This window comes from Loxodonta africana, chromosome 24, assembly GCF_030014295.1.
Source record: "Loxodonta africana isolate mLoxAfr1 chromosome 24, mLoxAfr1.hap2, whole genome shotgun sequence".
Classification (NCBI taxonomy): domain Eukaryota; kingdom Metazoa; phylum Chordata; class Mammalia; order Proboscidea; family Elephantidae; genus Loxodonta; species Loxodonta africana.
The window spans coordinates 63,609,695-63,632,220 of record NC_087365.1 but is presented as its reverse complement, the minus strand read 5'-3'; the positions used below and the strand labels follow the sequence as shown (position 1 = coordinate 63,632,220).

The 22,526-nt window shown below is 62.6% G+C and overlaps 2 protein-coding genes across 9 annotated transcripts; one reads left to right on the top strand and one right to left on the bottom strand.

The window, feature by feature from the left end:
• Positions 1 to 693: 693 nt before the first annotated feature.
• On the bottom strand, positions 694 to 22,455 carry TCEA2 (transcription elongation factor A2). 8 transcript variants are annotated; one of them, XM_064276413.1, is made up of 10 exons: positions 7,597 to 7,730; positions 4,911 to 4,973; positions 4,669 to 4,774; positions 3,727 to 3,814; positions 2,721 to 2,866; positions 2,430 to 2,486; positions 1,876 to 2,030; positions 1,664 to 1,810; positions 1,013 to 1,084; positions 694 to 869 (listed from the first exon to the last, which is right to left on the bottom strand). In XM_064276413.1, the coding sequence occupies exons 1-10, from the start codon at positions 7,663 to 7,665 to the stop codon at positions 861 to 863; spliced, it is 912 nt and encodes a 303-aa protein (XP_064132483.1). In that variant the 5' UTR covers positions 7,666 to 7,730; the 3' UTR covers positions 694 to 860. The 8 variants fall into 8 exon arrangements, with proteins under 8 accessions (XP_064132483.1, XP_064132484.1, XP_064132482.1 ...); XM_064276414.1 differs by having other exon boundaries at positions 2,721 to 2,851; XM_064276412.1 differs by lacking the exon at positions 7,597 to 7,730 and adding an exon at positions 22,320 to 22,455 and having other exon boundaries at positions 2,430 to 2,866.
• SOX18 (SRY-box transcription factor 18) lies at positions 15,853 to 17,823 on the top strand. The gene is made up of 2 exons (XM_064276406.1): positions 15,853 to 16,244; positions 16,444 to 17,823. The coding sequence occupies exons 1-2, from the start codon at positions 15,905 to 15,907 to the stop codon at positions 17,223 to 17,225; spliced, it is 1,122 nt and encodes a 373-aa protein (XP_064132476.1). The 5' UTR covers positions 15,853 to 15,904; the 3' UTR covers positions 17,226 to 17,823.
• Positions 22,456 to 22,526: the final 71 nt, after the last annotated feature.

Genomic DNA, 22,526 nt, shown 5'->3' with positions numbered 1-22,526 from the left:
CGGGGAGTTCGGCAGTGGTGACTCAGTGCCAAGTACAGAGTCACCTCCATCCTCTCACGGGCCCCAGGAATGTCCTCATCACTCCTGCCTAGCCAAGCCTCTAAGAGGCTAAGTGATTCAAAGCTGGAACTAGCCCAGGCCGAGACCCCCACATTCCCCCACCCTAGCATGTCCACTCTGCCACTTCAAGAAGAGATGTGGGTGGGAGACAGAACAAGCTGCCGAAAGGCCCCACAGGAGGGCATAGCAGAGGGACCCAGGTCAAAGCTTCCAAAACTCAAGGCTAGAGCTGCTGGCAGCATGGGGTGGGTTGGGAGGATGCTGAGGGCAGCTAACCTAGGCCTCACCTCAGTCATCTAAGTGGACAAGTCCCCTGCTCCACCAGCCCACACACCCAGCTCGGCAGGCCCATCATATACACACACGCACATCCCTGAGTACACCCATCTCCCGTTCCTTCACTTCACCTGAAGACATGTGCACACATACACACAGGCTCATGGGATGCCACACCCACCTCTACGCCCAGGCCCTCAATCCTTCTGGGGCCAGCTGACCTTCCGTGATACCCACTGCCCATAGGGCCCCATGTCAGCTGGCCCCAGACTGGGAGGGCTGTCCACAGCGGCAGAGACAGACTAGACATGGAGAATGGGGGCAGCCCACCCAAACTGAGGGCCAAGGACATCAGGATGGCAAAAAGAAACGTTTAATAATTTGGGACAAAGGGGAGAAGTGCACGCCAGGCAGGATAGGGCGAGGGTAGGTTGTTTGGGGATGGCGGGGGCAGCACTGGGTCTCCAGGGAAGCCGAGTCGACAGGTGGGGAGGGCAGCAGAGGCTGCAGGCTCATGCATAGCTTCAGCAGAACTGTGAGGAGTCGGGCATGAGGCCATGGCTGAGGTCTCGGCCCAGCCCATGCTCTTGCCCATACCTGATGCTGGGGTGAGAGGCACAGTCACCCAGCTCAGACTCCCCAGGACCTGCCCACCCAAAGCCAGAGCTCAACCTACCTTCCAGCGGTTTCCACACTCGTTGCAGACAACGAAGGTGGTCATGGGCTCATCAGAGCTTCGGGTTTGCACCTGTGTGGGACTGTGGTGAGAAGGGCCCAGGCCGTGGGGCTGTTTCTCAGGGAGACCCGACCGGCCAGGGCCGCAGGAAGACCATCTCATGGGGTAGGAAACACCAACCGCTGAGGCGGGCACCCCAGGATTGAGGGGGCTGTGCCTGGCTCTTGTCCTGTGTCATCTGGAAGCTTGCATGGCTTACAGACCAATGGGACCAGCAGGGCGGGTGGGCCCAGGTGCCACAGGGGAATGGGGTGGCTTGGTTCCCATGGCCTCCCAAAAACTCCATCTGCCAACCCCCATCCCCTCACCTGGACACCTTCTGGAGTCCCTACACCTCCTGACATCCATACCGCCCCCTCAGAGCACCTTGGCATCCACTCACCACACCCCACTCTTCAGGGCACCCCTGTTGGGCTGGACAGGGTCCCCAACCTGAGTGCCAGGTAGTGGACCCCACCACCAAGAATGCTGCTGACTGGGGCCAGGTCTCAGGAGAAGCTGGCTTGCAGGCAGGGGACACACCTGGTGTCAGTGAAGCTCTTTTCTACACCTGCCTCAGGTGAAGAGACTAGTATATGGGAGGAGGCCCACCTGGGTGTAGGTGCAGCTCTTCCTCTTGCACCTGCCACAGGTGAAGAGGTCAGTGTGGGTGCCACTTGCTCGGGCCATCTGGTGCTCACGGATGGCCTCTCTGGTCATGGCCTTACGGATCTCCTTCAGCTCATCGCTGGCCATCTCCTGGAGGGATGCCAGTCAGGGACAGGCCCTCAAAGCAGCCCCCTGCCCCAGGCCCAGTAGCTCACCTCCGAGGTCATCTCGGCAATGCGCTGGGGCGCAATGGTGCCACACAGCACGCTCCGTCGTAGCCCCGGGTTCTTGGCATCCTTCAGGTTGGAGATGCGGCTCCGAACGCGGTTCTTGTACTTGACGTCTGTGCTCCCCACGTCCCGGAAGATGCGTGCAGCTGCTAAGGACCCGTGGGCCTCCCAAGAGGGGCTGCACTGGGCTGGGGTTCTCCATGGGCATCCCCTCCCCACAGGGAACTCCAACTGGGTTGGGGTCCTCCATGGACACCCCTTCCCCATAAGGGGCTGGGCTAGGATGAGGAGCCACCATGCTCTACCTGGCAGTTAGGACAAGCCCTTTGGAGCACAGTCACCCACCCTGGCCTGGCAGCAGGCAGGGGACTCCACTGGACCATTCCGCACTGAGACCCTGACGCGCCCAGGAAGGAGGTGGCCGCCCTGCCTAGGGCACAGGGCGGCCGGCGGTGCCTACCAGCGGCCACCAGGGGGAGCCAGCCCCAGCAGGCCCCAGTCCTCACAGGTGCCAGGCGGCATGCCTGCAGGAAGGATATATTCCTCTATTTGGGCCGACAAATGCTCACAGTCTGCGCCGATGGCCACGTGGTCATCTGCAAGAGGCAGCCCTGACCAACCACGCCCACTGGCCCTCCACCCACCCAACACCCCGGGGCAGCAGGAAGGGACACACCACTGTGTCCCAAAGACCCCACCTGCCCCAAGTGGGCAGCACTGGGCTGGGGAAGGGGCAGGGCTGTCCTTCACGGACCCTTTGGAGCTTGTGTCCAGAGCCAGAGCAAGGATCAGGGAATGGGCGGACCTGGGTGTGGCTGGTGGGAACTCACGGTCTGTCTGCAGGGCAGCAGCCAACATCTCTCGGCACTTGTTGCGCACAGCATCACAGGTGATGGGTACTGGGGGAAATGTGGTCATCCGAGGGGTCGATGGTGTCCTGGGCAGCTCCGGCCTCTTGCGGCTGGAGAGGGACGGCCTATGGGGCTCAGACACGGGCCCAAGTGCACCATAACAGTGCAGCCAGGACCAGAGGCCAGGGTGCCAGAAGCCATCCACAGCTCCACCCACTGTCAGGGAGACCCTGGACACAGCCACCCCTGGGTACCCTGACAGCAGCCACCACCACGGCAAGATGCCCATCCGCCTTGGTGGAGACAGGCTCGGCTCACCCAAGGCCAGTTCTTGGGTCACCCCTGCCAGGTATAAAACCAGTAAGGATACCTCCTCACAGGGCTAGGCCCCCACGTGGCAGCCCAACAGCCAGGCTACAGCCACCCAGCCCTCCCCCCACAACCCAGTGTCCCACGACCCAGAGGCCCCATGGGATGCCAATGGGAGCAGGAGGACTTCGCAAGGAAAAACAATACACATAGGTGTTCAGAAGGGTGCGATGCTCAGCAGCAGCTAGGTCCAGGCCTCTCCCCACCCCTCTTCTGGCACCTGCCCGGCCCCCTCCACAGACCCCCCCCCCGACCCAATTCCCTACACAGCCTCTGTCTGGCTTCTCCACCTGGCCCCTCACCACTCAGCACACACACCCGCTCTGCCTGCTCCTGTCTTGCCTCTCCACACCACCCACCCCGTGCCTTGCTGCTGGCTCCAGACTCTTGAGCTGCCCCACACTGGGCAGGGAGCAGCTCGCCGACGCCAAAGTAGACACACCAAGTCCAGAGTCATGGGCAGGACTCAACCCAGCGATGCCAGCCCAAGGAGCATTGGAAGGGGTGCAAAGCCACCCCCTCACAGAGCAGCACCCTCAGGGTAGGAGTGTGAGCACCGCTTCTCTGGGGGGCTAAGCTGGGATAGCACACACCTGTACCTGCCCCTCAAGCGCACCTGTGGGCCTTTCCCTCGGAGGTGTCCTTCGATGGCAGTGAGGCCAGGGACGTGCTCCTCCGCTCCCCAGCTTTGGCGTCTGAAGCATCTGCAGTTGCCAGATAACAGTGGGAAGGGGCCTGGCAAGGCAGCCCAGGAGGGCTGGGCCCGGCCGAGGGAGGCATACAGATGGCCGCCACAGGGTGGGCCCAGCCATACAGCACCCTTGTCCCCAGAAGGTCACACCCACAGCTGGGGAGCTGCCAGGGGCTACTGAGGAGCTATGGGGACTGCAAGGGGCTTTGGGGCTGCTGGCCTTCCTGCTAAAACGCCCTCTCCCCCGCCTCCCCCACCTCTGTATTCCATACCACCCCTGCAATGCCCCTTCTGCAGATGCCCCCCATGCTGCCTCCTGGGGCCAGCCCACTGCCCAGAGTGATCCCAAGGTGTGGGGATCCAGCAGTTGCAGCAGCAGTGGGTCCAAGGAGGCCAGCCCTCAGTATGACCAGTGTGCCTGAGCTGGACCAGGAAGACGTGTGTGAGCAACTCCTAACCAAGGCCCCTCTTGAACCCACAGCCGTGGCCCTGGGCCTGTGCCAGGGCTGGGACCCCTTTCCCCCCACACCAGCAGAATACACGCTTGCCCCACAGAAAACCCAACGGCCACACACACAGGCCCAGAGGGGCCTCTCAGGTCCAGAGGGGGACTCCCTGTCCTGGGTGGGGGGCATCTCTGCAACCCCCAGTCATCCCACTGTTCCCAGGAAGTGGTGTCTGGCCAGCCTAGTGATCCCTGCCCAGGCTGCCCTCCCTCCATCCCCTCCCTGCAAGGTGGTGTCCACACTCCAGCCAGCCACCTCCTTCATCCTCCTCTGAGTGGCCTCCTGACTTGGCCAGTCCCTCGAGTGCTCATCTTCCTGCCCCCCCCCCCACCTGCCCAAGCCCCCCAGGGCCTGACCGCACCCAGGAGCTTCTTCCAGGACTTAATGAGCGACTTGGCCAGTGCGATGACCTCTTCATCCGAGCTCTGCTTCCGAAGCGCATTGACCGACATCCCGATGCGGGTGGACTGGGGGAGGTGGGGCAGAGGTGTCAGCATGGGAACCCCCACGGGAGTGGACACCCACTCTGTTCTCAGTGCCCCCCCCCCGCCCACCATGTACACACACCGCCCCCCCCCCCCCGTCCTGGACCTAGTGACTGACCTGCAGCAGGTGCAGTGTGACCGGCATGGCCTTCAGCTCCCGAAGCAGGTCCATCGCTCCTTCCTGGGGTAAGAGGGACCTCAGCTCAACAACCTCGGTGTAAGGTCTGTGGGACCTCACCCCTCCTCCTGCATGCCAGAGACTGACAATCTGGAGGTGCTACCAGGCCTCCACCTGGGGCTGCAGCACTGTAGCCCGGGTCCTGTGACTTCCCAACCTCCCCAAGACCACATCACCCAGAGCTGCAGCCAGTGGGCCAGCCCCAAACCCTGTGCAGGTCCCAGATCTTTGCCTACCACCTGTCCCCATTCCCTGGAGACAGGCAGCCTCACCCAAAGTGTACGGAAAGCAGGTGCACCCCCTACTCAAACAGCACCATGGCCACACTCAGTGGCACCCAGCCCCTCTCCACGGCGACATCAGCCAGTCCCAGGCCCGCCTTCTCATCACCAGCGGTCCTCACCTCCTCATGTCACCCCAGGATCAGACCCTGCCCCTCCCTCATGCCTAGACCACACAACTGCCCCCAGTGGTCTCCCCCTTGACCTTATCCCTGACCAAACCCTGGGCACAGCGCCCCCCACTGTCCCCCAAGTGCCCCAGGCAGCCTCAGGGCCCTTGCACAGCTGCTCCACTGCCAGCCCTCTGCCGCCTTTCCCTCCAAAGGTCCACTCACACAGCACCTCCTCAGTGAGGCCTTTCCTACTGAAAACTGCACCCACATCCATGTGACCCCCACCCTCCTCTACAGACAGAGCTCTACTGCACCAGTGAATCTCCACGTGTGTCTCCCTGCAAGATAAGGGATGAATGACCCATCACCCAAGGTGTGAGAGCTAACAACATCCTGCAGCCCAGGTGCCCTGCACAGGGCCAGGCCTGGCACACCCCCCCCCAAAGAAGGTGGTGTCTCTGCTTAGGCTGCAGCCCCCTCCTCATCCCATCAGGCAGGCCTCACCCCTTAGTCTGTACACTGGGACCTCTCAGAAGGGACAGATGGCTCTGCCTGCTGCCTTGGGCACAATCTCCCTCTTTCTTTTCATCCCCACCCCAGGGTTTCTATTGTGCCTCCACCTGGACACACAGCCTCCCCAGCTCTGCCAGGCCCCAGCCTGCCCTCCCACCACAACACCCCCACCCCCAAGTGAGCTCCTTTATTCCACCTTTGGTCATCTCTGCAAAGGCCTAGGAGACTGGCCCACACCCTTACTATGCCTGCCCACAGCTTCCTGGGGTGTGAACACCATAGAGCCTGAATGCTTGCTGAATGAATGAATGAATGAGAAGCAGCCTCTTCCTAAATGGGGGGCCACAGACCCCAGCCCAGAGTCACAGTCACCAGAGACCCAAAAAACCAGCCCAAACCCCATGGCCATTGTGAGGCTTGGGATGGCCACCCAGCCCCTGAGCCGACTCCCAGCCAGTGGTCTTGCCCCACAGGGCATCCACTCTAGAGGGGAGAGAGCAGGTCTCTTGAAGGTTTATTGAGCCCTGGCTGCCTACTAGCAGCCCTGGTGGTACAGTGGTTAAGTGCTCAGTTGCTAACTGAAAAGCCCGCAGTTCAAACCCACCAGCTGCTTTGTGGGAGAAAAATGTGGCAGTCTACTTCCATAACGATTTACAACCTTAGAAGTCCTATGGGGCAGTTCTACTCTGTCCTACAGGGTCGCTGAGCTGGAACCCACTGGCCGGTTGCCTGCTGCCCCCAGCTGGCAGGCCCCGCACAGCCTCCTGACAGGGCAGATCTCCACCAAGGACTCTTTGAAGGTTGCCAAGGTCACGAAGCTGGGGGGGGGGGCGGGCTGGCCTCTCCTAGAGACCACGGCACACAGCCTCCCAAGGCACACAGTGGCTGCTGGACAGGAAGACAGAGGGCCAAGCCACTCGGCATCTGGGGCTCGGCCAGCAAGTTTCCACCTCCCAGCTCTTACAGAATCCTATGGGGTTTCCTAAGGGGCTCTATACATCCATCCACCCCAGTCGCTGCGGGCTGAGTCCTGGCTAAGGACGGGAGAATTTACTGGAGTAACTGGACTTTGTGGAGTGGGGCAGTGGGGACAAAAAGGGCAGCCTGAAACGCTTCTGTTGTTTGTGAAGAGGACGGAGGGGCAGCACTGGGGAACGGGGCTGCACTGGGGGAAGGGGCGGGGAGGGGGTGGAGATGCCAAATTCTGCGTCCTGAGAAAGGTGGGGGGAGGGCTGGGGTAGGCAGAGGGCACAGGGCCGGGGGCTGGCGCTCCGGAAAGGTGGCTGGAAAGGAGGAAGGCGGGGGGCGCGGCGGTCGGCTAACAAGGGGGGCGGGGGGTGTTCTTCGAGAGGCCCGGGCGAGGGCAGCCGAGGAAGGTCTCCTGCAGCCGGGCCCCGGGTCTGAAGCCGCGGGCGGAACCCGGTCTGCGGGGGGCGGGGAGGGAGGGGCTCAGCCCCGCGGAGGGTCTCAGTCCAGGGCGGTGGTTCTGAGGCCGGGTCCGCCCGGACAGCGGCCTCTGCCGGGGCGCGGGGACGAGTAAACGGCCGGCCCGGGCAGGGGTCTCGGCCCTGGGCGAGGGTCTTCCCGTGTCCCAGGAGTCTGTGCCGGGGCGGGGGCTCGTCCTGCCTGCCCTCCAAGGGTCTCCCGGCCCGGGACCGGGGCTTGGCCGGGGTTCGGCGGGACGGGGGTCCCGGGGCCCTGGCGGCCCGCGACCCTCACCACGCTCTTCTTGGTCACCATCTTGTCCAGCCTCCGGGCGATCCGCGCAATCTCCTCCTCTTTGCCCATCACCGCCCCGGGGCGCGCCCCAGCGCCCGCCGCGCCAGCCCGCCGCCGGCTTCGGAGACGACCCCCGCCGCCCCGGCAACCCGCCGCAGTCCGCCGCAGTCCGCCGCAGCCACCGCGGCCGAGACCCTCGGCTCAAACCCCGACTCCCGCGGCCCCCGCGTTGCACCCTGGGTTGCGTAGTCTCTGCGCGCGCTCGTCCCGCGCGTGAGCGCCCCTCCTGGACCACAACTCCCAGCTGCCCCTGCGCGTGCGCGCGGCCTGCTGGGAAATGTAGTCCCAATGCCGGCCGCCGCCAGGAACCTGTGAGGCCAGGCAACTCGCAGTCCAACAGCCCCCGCGATGAGGGCCGCGGGTAGGGACCGCCGGCAGGGGGCGCCGCAGAGCGTCAGGCCCCTCTCGCCTGGGTCGGGCTGCAGCAGGGTCTCTGCTCGAAGTACCCCCAACTTCTCCGCGCTCGCCACGAGGCCTCGCGTCGGCGCCGGAGGGGCGTGAGCAGCGGTAGCGATATGGGGTCTGGAAGGGGCCTGGGCTGGGTGGGAAGGCGCCGGAGGCGGGGGCACCGCTGGGGCTGGCAACCCCAGCGCTGCCCCTCGAGACGCCCCAAGCAAGGCAGTGGGTGCTCTGTGCCTCAGTCTCCCCGTCTGTAAATGGGGTGATGACCGCATCACCTCACAGGGCTGCTGTCAGGTGGATGCGAGTTGATTCACGTCACCACTGAGAACCGGGCCTGAATGCGGCACAAGCAATCCCAGTCATTGTTAAGTTGCTGCTGGAGGGCAGATCCCCTGAAGGACCAGCCTGCACTCACAGGAGGGACTGGCTAGGCCGGGGAAGGACAGCGCCCCACCCATTCCACCTCCTGAGCGATGCCCATGCTGGGTGGTTTGTTGGAGGGGGTGTGGTTCAGAGGGAGGGTTCAGGCCAAGGGCACTGGACCCTGAGGCCACGTGGAGGTGTGAGGCCCAAACAGCCTGGGCTGACATTAACGAGATATGAATAAGCTTCACAGCAGCCAAAGCGAAAAGGAAAACAGACCATAGCTCTAAGCCCAGCCCAGCCCAGTAGGTCCTTGTGGCCCAATGTGGCCTGAATGCCATGGTCTGAGCATGTGTGCGACCTCAGAGGCACCGGGGGAGGCTGGAGCCACATCCTTCAACAACCTTCTCAATGGCCTGTGACTGGCCAGACCAGAGAGCTGGCCAGAGGACCTCAGACCAGCTCCCGGGCTGCCCTCGTGCAGGAACCACGAGGGCGCTCCTGTAGCCTTGGGGACACAGGGGACACAGGTGGGGCCGAGCTGACTCGAGGTCATGGATGGAGCTGGTGTCCCAGCTGGAGGTCCTGAGACTCCCCAGCCCCTGCAGGAGGGACTGCGGAGACGGTATGGGGGGAATGTGGAGCAGCAGCCTCTAGATGGCAGTGGTGAGCCAACCATGCCAGTCCACACACGGTGGGGCCTCTAAGGGGCTGTGGTAGGCTCCAGCAGGAGGGGCAACAGAGCCCAGTCTCCCGTCCCTCCCAGAGCACATCCTGCCCCAGGCCCCTCCTCACTGGAGCTCCCCAGACTACTCACAGTACTGGCCCTTCTGACCCCAGCCCTCCACTCCTGGTGTGTCCACACCTCTGGTCTCTGCTCGTACCCTTCACCTCCAGACCTCCCAGGCAAACTCCTGCTCAATCTTCAAAACCCAGTTAACATGCTCCACATCTCTGACATGTGTTGCCCCCCAGAGTCTGGGGAGATCTAGGGAGCCAAGCCTTTTGGAGCTTTAGTTCAGACAGTTAGTCACCCTTAAACAAACAAAGCAGGGCCGGCCACTCTGACCAATGGGGACAGACTTTCTGGAGGGTGAGGCAGCAACAGCCCAGCTTCACCAGCTTCACCACCTTCTGGGTTGGCCCCTCTCCAGGTTTCCCCCTGCTGATGTAATGAAGCCCCCGCAGGGCTGGCAGGGAGGGGGTGGAGGCTAGGCCACAGCGTTGGCCCATGCAGGGCTGGGTGTGGGTGGGAGGAGAAGGCAGGGGCTGAGGCATAAATGTGCAGAGAGGTGCGGCCAAAGGAAAAGGGTGCCAGGCGGGGGACTGCTATGCGTCCATCTGTGCATGAGCATCAGCCTCTGCCTCTCCCAGCCTCAGAGCTCCCTCCTCCAGGGAGCCCTCCTGCTTTATCTCCCACAGGCAGCTCCAGTGAGGTTCACGGAGACTCAAAGAACAGCTCTCAGGAAACCTCGTCTGGGGACTACGGCACTGTCAGGGGAGCCCAGGAGGCAGACAAACCTGAGTGGGGGTCGAGGCTGCAGACAGCTGCACTTTGGCCCAAAGAACTGCTCCTTCCCACCAGTCCTGCAGCCCCTCCCATCTCAGCCACGTGAGACATCGGAAGCCCAGGCCATTATTTTTCTATTTGTGTCCCCCACCCCCTCCCGCCCAGGCCGCCCAGGCCGGCCATGACCCCAGCAGACAGGCATTGAGCTTCCCTTCTGGCTGGGCGGGGCGGTGGTGGGAAGGCTGGGGCCGCTGAGCTCACACGGACCCCCCACTTCCCATGGCCATGGGGGGCACTGCCCTAGGCTAGTCACAGCCTCACAGCCCGGAGCCCACACCCACCCCTGGCCACCCCCTCCTGAGCACCCCAATCCACCAGACCTTCCCTACTGTGGGGTTTCTGAGGGGCCATGATACCAGCCAATCCCACCTAGGCCTCCCTTCGGTCCCCCTGCCCAGGTGCTCCTGGCTGTGTCCATCACTGACAGTCTGCTCTGTGGGCCTCAGTCTTCCAGTCGGTGGAATGGGAAGGGCTGCCCACCCAAGGTAGTGTCTCTCGGAAAGTCCCAGCCCACAGCCTTGGCCCAGGCCCAGCTCCCTCCCCAAGAGGCAGCGTGGGGTGGGGGTGCAGGGCATCCCCCAGAGGCCAGCACGGCTGCCTGCTTCAGGCACTGCTTTAACAATGCGCTTCCCCCCACACAATTCCCAGAAACACCGCCCTCCAGCCTGCCAGCCCGCCAGCCTGGCGGCCACTCCACCCTCCCCAGAGGCCCTGGGCAGCAGCGGGGGTGGGGAGGCTCAGGCTGTGGGAGAAGTATGTGGGTCCGACCCACAGGCGGGCAGCAGGCCCGGGCTCACTGGGCACACTGGGCTCCAGCCTCAGTGTGAGAGGCCTTGGAAAACTGAGTGAAATGATACCCCTTCTCTGCTCAAACCCTCCCAAGGCCCCACATCTCCTTTGGGGGAAAAGAAAGACCTCCCTGGTCCCCGCACACTGGCCCCCTCAGCCTAAAACATGCCTCCCCACGAATCTGTAGGTCTCCCTCCTCCACGTGCTTCCTTCAGGCGTCAGCTCATCGAAGGGCAGGCAGTGAACACCAGGACACCCCGTTCCCTTCACCAGCATCACTGTTCTCCATAACATGTCTCCACCTGGCACCCCATACTCTTTCTGTCTTGTGGATTTGCTGATTGTCTCTGCCCATGGTCAGGGTCTGTTCACTGCCAAATCCTCAGCCCCCAGGACCACCTGCTACAGATTGGGGGCTGAGGGAGGAGTGAATGAATGAATGAACGAATGAGCCAACCCTGCCCATGAGCAAGAGGGGTGGGGTTACCCAGGTTGGATGATCCCTGAGAACAGAGTCCTGCCCCTCCGAGACAGCTTGGTTGCCAAACCAGGACAAGCAGCTAAGAAACACATGGCTTCAGGCCTCCCACCCTGCAGGGCTGGGGGGAGGTGGAATGGGGTGCTGGGGGTGCTCTACTCCCACTCCCACCCTGGCTCCCTCTCTCCCTGATTCCCAGAGGAGCTGGCAGCCACCCCAGGGATGATTCAGGGCCCCTGGACAGCAAGTGTCACGGAGAGTTCAGGTGGGGAGGGAAAGGCCAGTCCAGCAGGGGCACACAGAGCCAAATAGGGGCTGGACATGCACTGCAGGACCCAGGGCACTCGGCCATAGGCTGGGGCACCAAGTGGTGTGGCTCGGAGGGGGTAGCGGTATGGCCAGAGGTACACTGGACAGGAGCGGGCTGGACAGGAGGGGACCGGCCAGGCCACCGGACAGAGTCTGGCGCCTGCTCAGCCCAGGCTCCCTCAGCCGGCCTTCCTTCCTGAGCTGGTGTTTCCTGGCCCCGCCCTGCCATTGCCATGGGAACCAAGAGGGGCAGTCCCCTTGCCTGGTTCCCATGGAGCCCCCACTGAGCAGCCAGGAGGCCCACACAGCATGCGGACACCCTGAGGACACACCGCAGCCACACAACACACCCCTAAGGGTTGCACAATAGCCCCCAAGCTCACACGGCACCTCAGCACCCTGCAGATATGCAAGAACCCCTGAGGCACCCCAACTTCATCCTACAGCCCATACCCCACAGTGCAACACAGTCTGCCTAACAGTCCCTAAGCAATGCCCCAGTCCTGTGGGCATCTGCAGCACCCACAAAGACAGAGCAGCCCCTCCACTGCGTGTGACCTGACCCAGCAGCACAGAGTGGGCAAGCCTTCTGTCCCCACCACCCCACACCTGCTCAGCCTACCTCTCCACAGCGCCCAGGGGAGACAGGATCCTGGCCACCACATATATCCAGCCTGAGGCCTCTTTAGACTTGCAACGGCCCCCCACTTACACCCCAAGACACCAGCCAAGCAGCCACCTCTTGCACCAACCCCGACACCCAATCCCACACCAACGCCTAACTGTGGCAAATCACGCACAGGAACACGGACCCCGACCCCACGCTAGAGAGCTCCAGCTGGGGGAGTGTGAGCACTCACACGCACTCATCCCCATGCCTGCTCATGCATGCGTTCACGCAGGCACACTCATCTGCTTACACACGCTCATGCCCACAACTGTCCACACGCTCACACCTGCTCACACGCGGCCACTCACACCCACACATCCAGATCCACACACACTTGCTCACGCCCACACACGCCCACCCTGCACACACTCACACCCATCCATGCCCATGCCCACTCACGCCTGGTCACACCTGTTCACACCCGTGACCTCTCACGCTCACACCCACTCACTACAGCCCTCGCCCTCCTGCACACTCATGCCCACTCGGGAAAGCACGGAGTGCCCCCAGCCCCTTCTCAGAAGTGGGGCTGGCATTCCTGGAAGGCCAGGCCCAGCACCCTGGGACTGAGACAGGAGAGCAGGGGCGGGTGAACCCACTAGGTCAGTGACTGACCTAGTCATTGGCCACAGGCAAGTGCCCAACTGGCTCTGAGGCACAGGGCGGCCTCCCCGACGACCCCATCCTGCCTGGACCACATGGCTTTCACTCTCTGAGTATCCTAGGTGACAGAGGCTGCCCTCCCATCGCCAACCCCAAGGACACAACACCACTCAGAGGCAGGGTGGCTCCAAAGCCAGGGTCTCAGAAGACCAGAAGGGCCCTGTCACCTGGAGCCTTGGCCAACAGAGGACCCCCCACTTTGGGAGCAGAGGTTCTGGGCCCCCAGGACTCAGTAATTGGTCCCAGCCTTGCTTCTTCTGCAGTCGCCAGGGGCTGGATGGTGCAAGCCTGTGAGGTCTGCGCCCCTGGCAGCGCCTGGGAGGTCCCACCACCCCCAGCCCGGAACAGAGCCAAGCCCCTACCCAGAGCCACCAAGAGGGGACAGCCAAGCATCATCTGTGAGCCTCCCCCAGAGCCTGGAAGTCCGGTTCAAGCTGAGGGAGGAGAGTGGGCAGAGGCCAGAGGATGGTATCCACTGAACACCCCACGCACGCACTCCACCTTTCTCTGTGGGGGCTGGGGGCTGTAGACCGGCTCTTTCACAAAGGTAAGTGGCAGCCTACCAGGGCCAGACCAGCCTGAGGGTCATAGGAATGACCCTAAACTCATGAATCACCCCCCTTTGGATGAGCTGGAGCCACCACTCCTGGTCAGAGAAGCCTCAGGGACCCCTCCCTTGGTAGGCAGTGAGGCTGGGGTCTCACTAAGCAGGATCCACAGGCCAGGCCCTGGTCTCCTCGAGACAGAGTTCAGCTTCTGCCTGGCCCCTAAGGCCTGGAGCAGCCTCAGCACCTGGGTTCACTTCAACAGACACACACACACACACACACCACACACACACACACACACGCACACACAGAGCAGATCCTCCCCAGCACAGCCAGCCCAGAGCTGGGCCACACCCACACCTGCCTTGTGCAGCTCTGAAGAGCCTCCAGCCCCATGTGAATGGCCCTCTTGCAGGATCAGGGTCAGAGTTGACCTTGCAGTAGCCCCTACCCTGCGGCACTCCCATCTAGTCAGTGGCCAGGGCTCCCCCACCCCGCAATCCCCACGGAGCAGCATCACGGGAGGGCTCTCCAGTGGCCATGCCCGGCCCCCCACCCCAGCCAGCTCACAGGACATGACAGCCGGACACCTGAGTCTACAGCCTGGCCCAGGGGAGGGTCACTGTCTGGCGCCAGACAAGCAGCCTGGGGGCCGGGGGGGGGGGTTGCGGTGAGGTAATGCCAGACACTGCCTCTGGAGCAGCTTTGACAACTCTGGGCTCTCAGGGCTGCAGGGTGGCCAGGCAGAGCACTCAAGGGAACTGCAAATCTGTCCCAACGTGGGAGAGGGCTGCAAAGGGGACCCTGGAGGCTCCTTTCCAGGCCTAGTGATCATCACCCTAGGCTAAGCCAGACCGTGGAGACCCAGAGGGTACACACAAGGCGACAGGTAGAGGTAGCCACAGGTGCTGGGAAGACCATGGCAGCTCGCCCTTGGGACTCATTCCCCAACTGGAGTCTTCCTCACATACCTCCCCCCACCCCTGACCCAGAGCCAGACCAGACCAGTGAGCCCCCTGGTCCCCCACCTCACCTGCAGGCCCTGCAACTCCCAGAAAATGCCATTCTTCACCCTAAGCCTCTGTGCACCCATGCCCTGCCCCCCCCCCCCGGCACTAGAGCCTAGGAGCCAAATCTGAACAACTGGGGAAATCTGTAAACCACTTTTGGAAATCCCATCCTTTACTCCTCAGGCTGATGGGTGGCTGTTACTGAGACCAAGTGTGGTGAAACATGACCTAGGAACAGGCTGGATATGTCACAGCCCTCAGGTTGGGGACCCTGAAGGCCACCAAGAGACAGTGGCCATTGCTACAGCACCTGCACAAGACCCCTGTTTGCCAGCGCTGACAAAACCCACTCTGCAACGAGAGGGTGTTAAGGAGGGCAGAGAGGCCAGAGCCACAAGGCCACTCACCCGACAAAACCTGATGGACTGTTGGGGGGTGCAGGGAGACCCCTGGCCTCTGAGGCCAGAATCCCCCCATGGGGTGGGACCAGGACAGTGAGGAGCAGGGAGGCAGGATATTCCTCTGGAAACCATTTAGTTCACCAGCGCCTACGGGGCAGCCAGGTGTCCCCCACTCCCATAAAGCCTTGTTCTCTCTGGCTGCAGCCATTGCTTGCCCCCCTCTCCCCTTTCTGAACAGGCCCTGGGGGAAGGGTGAGGCCCAGGCTCTAGATGCCCTCCCAGGTCCCCGTCCAGGGCATCTGCCGTCTCCCTCCCCTGTCCCGGCATCCAGACCAGCATCAGCTGGCGTGGGGAGGAAGCAGAGGACTGCCTGCTCCTTTAGCCCCACGATGGACTTAGGGGGGAGGAGGGGTCTAAAGTCCAGTGCTTAAAGTTCCACCTGTGCGTGGAGGGTTGAGAACCTGAACCAACGTCCCAGGTGGCCCAGAGGGCGCCCGTCCTAGAGCCTGGAGCCTTTCCCACGGTGCTTCTTACGTTTGAAGTTAGACTCTAGGGAGGACTTACGGGCGGGTGGCAGGATGTCCTGGAGAACTTGGTGTTGAAATAAGACGTCCCCTCCTCCTGGAGTTACCTGGGGGAGGGAGTCGCGGGAGCGAGCCAGCCAGGGCCATCCTCCCCCAACTACCACCCGGGGCGACTCTGTGGGTGGGGCGGTGACAGCTCAGCTTGAAGGCCCTACAGCCCCCCAAGAGGAACCCCCCTCTGAGCCCCAGCAGCTTCTGCAGCTCTTTCCCATTCGAGGGTCTCCCGCTCCGAGAGCGCGGGGGAGGGGGCGCCGCGGGAGGGAGGCCGCACGGAATCCGGCTAAGAAGAAAGGAGCCCCCGGGGAGGGGGCGGCCCGGCCCGCGCCCCGCCCGCCCGCCGCCCATTGGCCCCGCGCCGCTATATCTGGGCGCCAGCCCGGCGCGAGGCCACCACCAGTCCCACGGCCGCCGCCCGTCCGCCGCGCTCCGCGCTCGTCCCGCCCAGGCTGCGCCCAGCTGGAATGCAGAGATCGCCGCCCGGCTACGGCGCACAGGACGAACCGCCCGCCCGCCGCGACTGTGCATGGGCCCCGGGCCCCGGGGCGGTCGCTGAGCCGCGCGGCCTCCCCGCCCCCGCCGCCGCTGCCCCCGCTGCGCCTGCCGCGCCGTCCAGCCCGCCGCGCAGTCCCGAGACGGGGCGCTATGGCCCCAGCCCGGCCGGCCGCGGGGAGCGCCAGGCGGCTGACGAGTCACGCATCCGACGGCCCATGAACGCCTTCATGGTGTGGGCAAAGGACGAGCGCAAGAGGCTGGCGCAGCAAAACCCGGACCTGCACAACGCGGTTCTGAGCAAGATGCTGGGTGAGCGGTGGGGACGGGACACGGGGCGGGGGGGAGGAGCTGGGGGCCTCGGGAGGGGGGTGCTGGTGGCCTCGGGTGGGGACCCTCCCGCCCGCTGGGCCCCTCCCGCCCGCTGGGCCTGGGCTGCCGCTAGCCCTGGGCGCACGCAGGCCCCAGTCACCCCCCATCCGCAGCCCACTGACCTTCGCCTGGCCCGCAGGCAAGGCGTGGAAGGAGCTGAGCGCCGCGGCGAAGCGGCCCTTCGTGGAGGAGGCCGAGCGGCTGCGCGTGCAGCACCTGCGCGACCACCCCAACTACAAGTACCGTCCGCGCCGCAAGAAGCAGGCCCGCAAGGCCCGGCGGCTGGAGCCCGGCCTCCTGCTCCCGGGCCTAGCCCAGCCTCCCGAGCCCTTCCCCACGGCGCCCGGCCCGGCCCGCGCCTTCCGTGAGCTACCACCGCTGGGCGCCGAGCTGGACGGCCTGGGGCTGCCCACGCCTGAGCGCTCGCCACTGGACGGCCTGGAGACGGGAGAGGATGCCTTCTTCCCGCCGCCCCCCGAGGACTGCGCGCTGCGGCCCTTCCACGCGCCCTACGCTTCCGCCGAGTTGTCCCGGGACCTAGGCGGCTGCTACGCGGCGCCCCTGGCTGAGGCGTTGCGGACCGCTCCGCCCGCAGCCGGCCTCTACTACAGCGCCCTGGGCGCGCCCGGCCCGGCGCCATACCCCGGGCCGTTGTCGCCGCCGCCAGAGCCCCCGCCGCTGGAGGGCGCCGCCGAGCCGCTAGGGCCGGCCGCCGAGCTGTGGGCCGACGTGGACCTCACCGAGTTCGACCAGTACCTCAACTGCAACCGGACTCGGCCCGATGCCACTGCGCTTCCGTATCACGTGGCGCTGGCCAAGCTGGGCCCGCGAGCCATGTCCTGCCCCGAGGAAAGCAGCCTGATCTCGGCGCTGTCCGACGCCAGCAGCGCGGTGTACTACAGCGCCTGCATCTCCGGATAGGCCGCCACCCGGCCTTGTCTGCACTGCGCTTCGCCCGCCGCCGCCGCCGCCGCTGCGTCGCCGTGTATCCCTGCTATTTTTCTATCGCGGGTGTACATCGCGGCTCCACGTGCCAAACCCGCGGCAACGCACAAGTCGCCAGAACCCGCTGGCGGCCTTGCGCCCATTCTGCCTCCCTTAATCCCTTTTCTGTGCTACTCGGCCACCGCCCGCAGGGCATCAGCAAGGGTGTGTGGGACTCCTCCCGGGTTTTTCCAGGAAGCCCAGGCCTGGGACATGTTGGTCCATCTGCCAGGGTTACGTTTTTCAAGTGCATAATCCTTTTTCTGCCGTGCGTTTTCTAGAACCAGACTGTTTTTTACTTTTTTTTAATATGCATAATACAATATATTTAATTTTTAGTTAAACTTTTAACCATTTTCCCCCAAGGGGTTTACGGTGACCAGAAGCATCAATGTAGCAAAGGGTTTTTAACGTGAGGATTAACAACGTCTGTTCTGTAAGGAGTAACCTGGAGCTGGGATCCCCTGATGGCTCCCTCCCTTGAGGTTCCCTTGGCCAGGCGAGGCCACAATAAAGTGCCTCCGCCTTCCCTCTGCACTGGTGTCTGGTGGTTGTTGAGAAGGATGGGAGCAGTACCCAAGGGACCCTGGACATGCCCTTCCTTCAGACCTTCCCCACGAAGCCTGATACTCCAGCTTGGGTTCCCTCATCACCCTTTCTCCATCCTATCCCTGCGGGGCATGCCCCACACACAAAGTAGATGGGGCCCGGGGTGGGGCACACCCCACTCTCCCAGTGCTCTGTTCCTCTCCTGACCCACCCCCAACATAACTTGAGCCTAATGGTGGTCAGGCCCCCCACAGCTATCACCGTACCTCCTCCTTAAAAACCTTTCTAAGCCCAGGGACTGCCCAGAACAGCACCCCTCATTGAGGGACTGGCGGGTTTACACATATATCAGACACAGCATCCAGGGACTTCCTGCTCACCTTCATTCCTTCATTTCCCTTGATGAACAAGTGTCCTGGGGGCTGCACCGTGCCGTGTCCTTGCTCCTGGGGTGCCCTGTCGGTCTCTGGCTACACCCCACGACCAGGACCAGGGTTCAGGCCTCACATCTAAGCCCCCCGCACAGCTCTACAGCCCCATCACACCAACCCCATGTCCCCTCCCCAACGGGTCTGCAGAACTGGACACCCTCTTCCAGCCTACCTCCTTGGTCACCTCGCACATTAACTCAGCCCACAGCTCCTTTCCTGCTGACCCTCAATAGAGGCCATATGCTGGGGACAGGGCCTGGAGCACCCCCAGAAGTGAATCCCTTGCACGTTCACACACTCTGCAGGCCCTGGCAGGTCTTCTAGGCAAAGAGGAGTGTCCTCCCGGTCTACCCTGTCCCAGCCTCCTCACCCTACCCAGGTGTACATCTGGTCCTTGACAATCCTGGTGCCAGGAAACACTCAGTTCAGTCTATCATGTGAGAGTATTTGAGCAAATGCCTTTGAGAGCTGATCCATGAGGGTGGGTATCTTTGAGGCTGTGTGTATAACTGGGTGGGGGGGGGATTCTGTGTGCAACTGTGTGAGGTCCTCCATGATTCTGTGTGTGTGACTCTGCCTGCATGCACATGTGTGTGTGAGCAGGTGTTCACACAGGTGAATGTGTGCGTGTGTAGTGCGTGTGTGCACTCATGGGAGTGTGCATGTGTGTGCGTGTATGTGTATGTTTTGTATGTGTAAGTGTGAGTGTGCATAAGTGTGTATGAGGTGTGTGTGAAGTTCCAAGTGTGGCTGTGGGGCTGTGACCGTGTGAGCACGTGACTCTGACACTGTCCATGTGGTTACTGCATGTGTGAGCCTGTGTAGTTGTGTCAGATGCCCAGGGTTTGTGTGTGTGCGCATATCTGCAAATGGGGTCTGCAGCCTGAATATGGGTGTGCGGGGGTGCCAGGGCTCTCCTCCCTGAGGCTCGGTAATGTCACCCCATTAACCACACGAGCCCCCATGCATTGGTGGCAGAGCAGGGGGAGCAGAGCCATATGCTGAGGAACCAGCTGGCACCTGGGCCATTGGCAGGTGAGCTCAAGAAACTCAAAGGGACAGAGAGAGACACAGACAGGGACAGGAACAGACAGGGAGGTGGGCAGGAGATGGATTCAGAGACAGAGAGAGACACCCCAGGTGGATGGAGGGACAGAGGGGGACAGATGGAAGTAAACAGAGACCACACAAGGCAGCGGTGAGGACACCATCATACCTTGGAAACAACGGCGAGACTGCTACATGTGGCACGTGGCAGGGAGGCCCTGGTGCAAACCACCCTGCTCTCGGTGCCCACCAGCGTCTGCTCCAGCCCCCCTTGATGCCCACAGATCCACACACAGAGAAAGTGCTGGGCAAATAGACACACTCAGCCAGCCGCCTCCACATGTCTCCTAGCAGGGCTGGAGCAGCATCCCTACTGCCCAGGCCACATGGCTCAGGGTCCCCTTCCAAGCCCTCCAGATCAGTGGGCTGTGGCTGGCATGTCAGTGCAGCCCATCACCCTCTTGAGGAGGGGCAGATCAGACTGCCCCCCAAGTCCCTCCCCCAGGTACCAGAGTGGGAGACCAGCAGGGCCCCAATTTAGAGCAAGGCCGGTGCCAAGACTGCAGGCTGGAAGGCCAGGAGTAGGATCAGAAGGGGGATGTGAAAGGTCTGGCAGGCTCAGCACGGCTTCCACTGAGGGCAGCTCTTTTCAATAGCAGTCCTGTTAGTGGGGGGCCTTATAGGACCCCCTGCCCAGTGTCTTCCTGGAGAGCACCCCATGGGGACACCCCTATCTCTGCCCCAGCTGGACGGAGCAGCCCCCCCAGGCAGGATTACTGCTCCAGCTCCCCCCACCCCCACCCACCTCCCTGAGGGTCTGAGAAGGGAAGTCCCCTCCCCCAGCTCCTGCTGAGTCAGGTCAGGAACAAACCCAGGCGGCCTTGATCCTGGCAGGAAGCTCTGGCAGCCCTGCCCAGCACTGGCCTTGGTCCTCCTGCTGACCCCAGGCCCCTGGAGGGACCTGCACACCTCCCCTCTCCCAGGCACTGAGCCCTGCCAGTCCCATCCAGCGGAGGTGTCAGGGAATTGGGGGTTGGCAGTAGACACTGAACCTCCCAACACTGTCCCCCCCAGGCCACCTTTGGGGATGCCAATGACACACAGACAAAGAGATACATGAGGACCAAGGCTCTCTTCACCCACCTGACCCCAACAAAGCCATGCTGGGGGGGCCCTGAGGGGGAGGGTGTGGGGGCCTGAGTCACCACATGGAAGGAAGAGCCGCCCTTTCCCTTCAGTTCTCTCCACCTCAACTGGACAAAAACTCTAGAAAATCCAACCAGAGCTTTACGTGTCACAAAATCTGCCTACCATTTTAAGTGTATAATTCAGTGGTTTTTAGTGTGTTCACAGCTGTGTAACAACCATCGCCAAAACTCTGTCATTTGACCATTAACTGTCAGCCCCATTCCCCTACTCTCTCACCAGCCCCCGTTTCCTGTCTTTATGGATTTGCCTCCTCTGGACATGTCATATGAACAGAATCATATAATATGTGGCCTTTTGTGAATGCCTTCTTTCACTCCACGTATTTTTTTTTTAATGTGTTCTAGTTTCATGTTGTAGCATAGATCAGAGCTTCATTGCTTTTCATGGCCAGGTAATACTCCTTTAAGGAGCCCAGGTGGTGCAGTGGCTAAAGCACTTGGCTGCTAACCAAAAGGTCGGTGGTTAGAACCCACCAGACCCTCCACTGGAGAGAGATGTGGCAGTCTGCTTCTGTGAAGATTCACAGCCTTGGAAACCCTACTCTGTCCTAGAGCGTGGCTATGAGTTGGAATCCACGGGATGGCTTTGGTTCTGGGGTAACAGTAGACCGTATGGGTGGACCACGTTGAGCTCATCAGTTGATGGACACCTGGGTTGTACCCACTTTTTGACTCCTGTGCAGAGTGCTGCTGTGAACGTCGTGACAGGGTTCTCTGTGGATGTGTTTTCATTCAAATCTGCATAATGTTGCCGCTCTGATGAGGAAGTCTGAACAGGTGGCTTGGTACCTTGAACCCATGTGGCAGACCACTCCCCCAAAAGGGAGGTTCAGAGCAGCCTACATCCAACTGCAAACAGGCGCCCAAGACCAGGAATCTGTAGGGACTGACTCAGTCCAGGCCACCCCGTTCTCTGGCCCTTAGCCCAGGAAGGTCTCGGCCAAGTGAGGGGAGGGGCGAGGAGTTCTGGGCTGTGCGTGTAGGGGGTAGACTAGGAGTGGGAGCCGCACGTTTCCTCCTTATTGTGCTTCAGCCCCGCTCCAGCTTCTTCTCAGCCCGGGGACCTCAGCTCAAACCCTCGGACCCACGGAAGTCCGACCCCGGGTGGAGGAGTGGGAGAGGGCATGGGCGGAGCAAAGAGAGCACCCCCACCGCCCCGCGTCCCCCTCCGCCAGGTCCCCACTAGCCTCACCGTCCGGCCCCGCCCCTTCTCCCGGCCGGGTCCCATCCAGTCCCCGCTAGCCCCTCGCCCCACCCCGCCCCCCTCCTCTCCCCCCTCCGCATCCAGTCCTGTCCCTTCTGCCCCGCCCGCGTCACCCACGCCCCTCCCGCCTGGCGCGAGAAAACAGGAAGGGGCGCACGGCGGCGGCGGCGGGGCAGGAAGCGACCGACGGGCTCGGCGCTTATCTCGGCGCGCAGCCCCAAGCCCTGGCCCGACGCCCTGTGCCGCCGGCGGGCAGGGGGGCGCCGAGGACTCCCGGGTACCTACTCACCTGGCCGGGAGCCCTGACCTGGCTGAGGCCCGAGGTTCACCCTGGCCGACACCCCCAGGCCACAAATGTCACAACTGGACCATGGGGTGGGGCTAGAACAGACCTTCACCAAGCTGAGCGTCTAGAGGCCCCCCCGCCCCGCAGACGTGAGCAGAGGCCCCCTCCAGACCAGCTGGGGGGTTGTGATAGGCCGCCCGACCCAACACACACACACACACACACACACACACACACACACACACAGAGCCCCCTCTGCCCCACCAAAGTCCTGACTTCCCCATTTCCCCCCAAACAAGGACTCACTTCCCGGCAGGTGCAAGTGGCTCTGCTTAGTGGTTCTTCCGGGTTTCAGTGGGGAGGGGGCTGGTGGCTGTTTGTTTCTGTATTTACAAAGCTTGGTCTTTTCCTGGGGAGTGGGCAGGATGGGGCTGTCCCTGGACCTCCTCCCAAGGTCCCGAAGGCCACTGTAGGGACAATGGAACCCAGCACCTGGCACACCCTGCCCTTCCC

Bases quoted from the DNA above. Each gene is read 5' to 3' on its own strand.
- SOX18 (XM_064276406.1), top strand. From the start codon at position 15,905: ATGCAGAGATCGCCGCCCGGCTACGGCGCACAGGACGAACCGCCCGCC. The intron at 16,245-16,443 runs GTGAGCGGTGGG...CCTGGCCCGCAG, and splicing joins GGTTCTGAGCAAGATGCTGG to GCAAGGCGTGGAAGGAGCTG.
- TCEA2 (XM_064276407.1), bottom strand. From the start codon at position 7,665: ATGGGCAAAGAGGAGGAGATTGCGCGGATCGCCCGGAGGCTGGACAAG. The intron at 4,974-7,596 runs GTGAGGGTCGCG...CTCTTACCCCAG, and splicing joins TGGTGACCAAGAAGAGCGTG to GAAGGAGCGATGGACCTGCT. The intron at 3,815-4,668 runs GTGCGGTCAGGC...TGGCAACTGCAG, and splicing joins GTCCTGGAAGAAGCTCCTGG to ATGCTTCAGACGCCAAAGCT.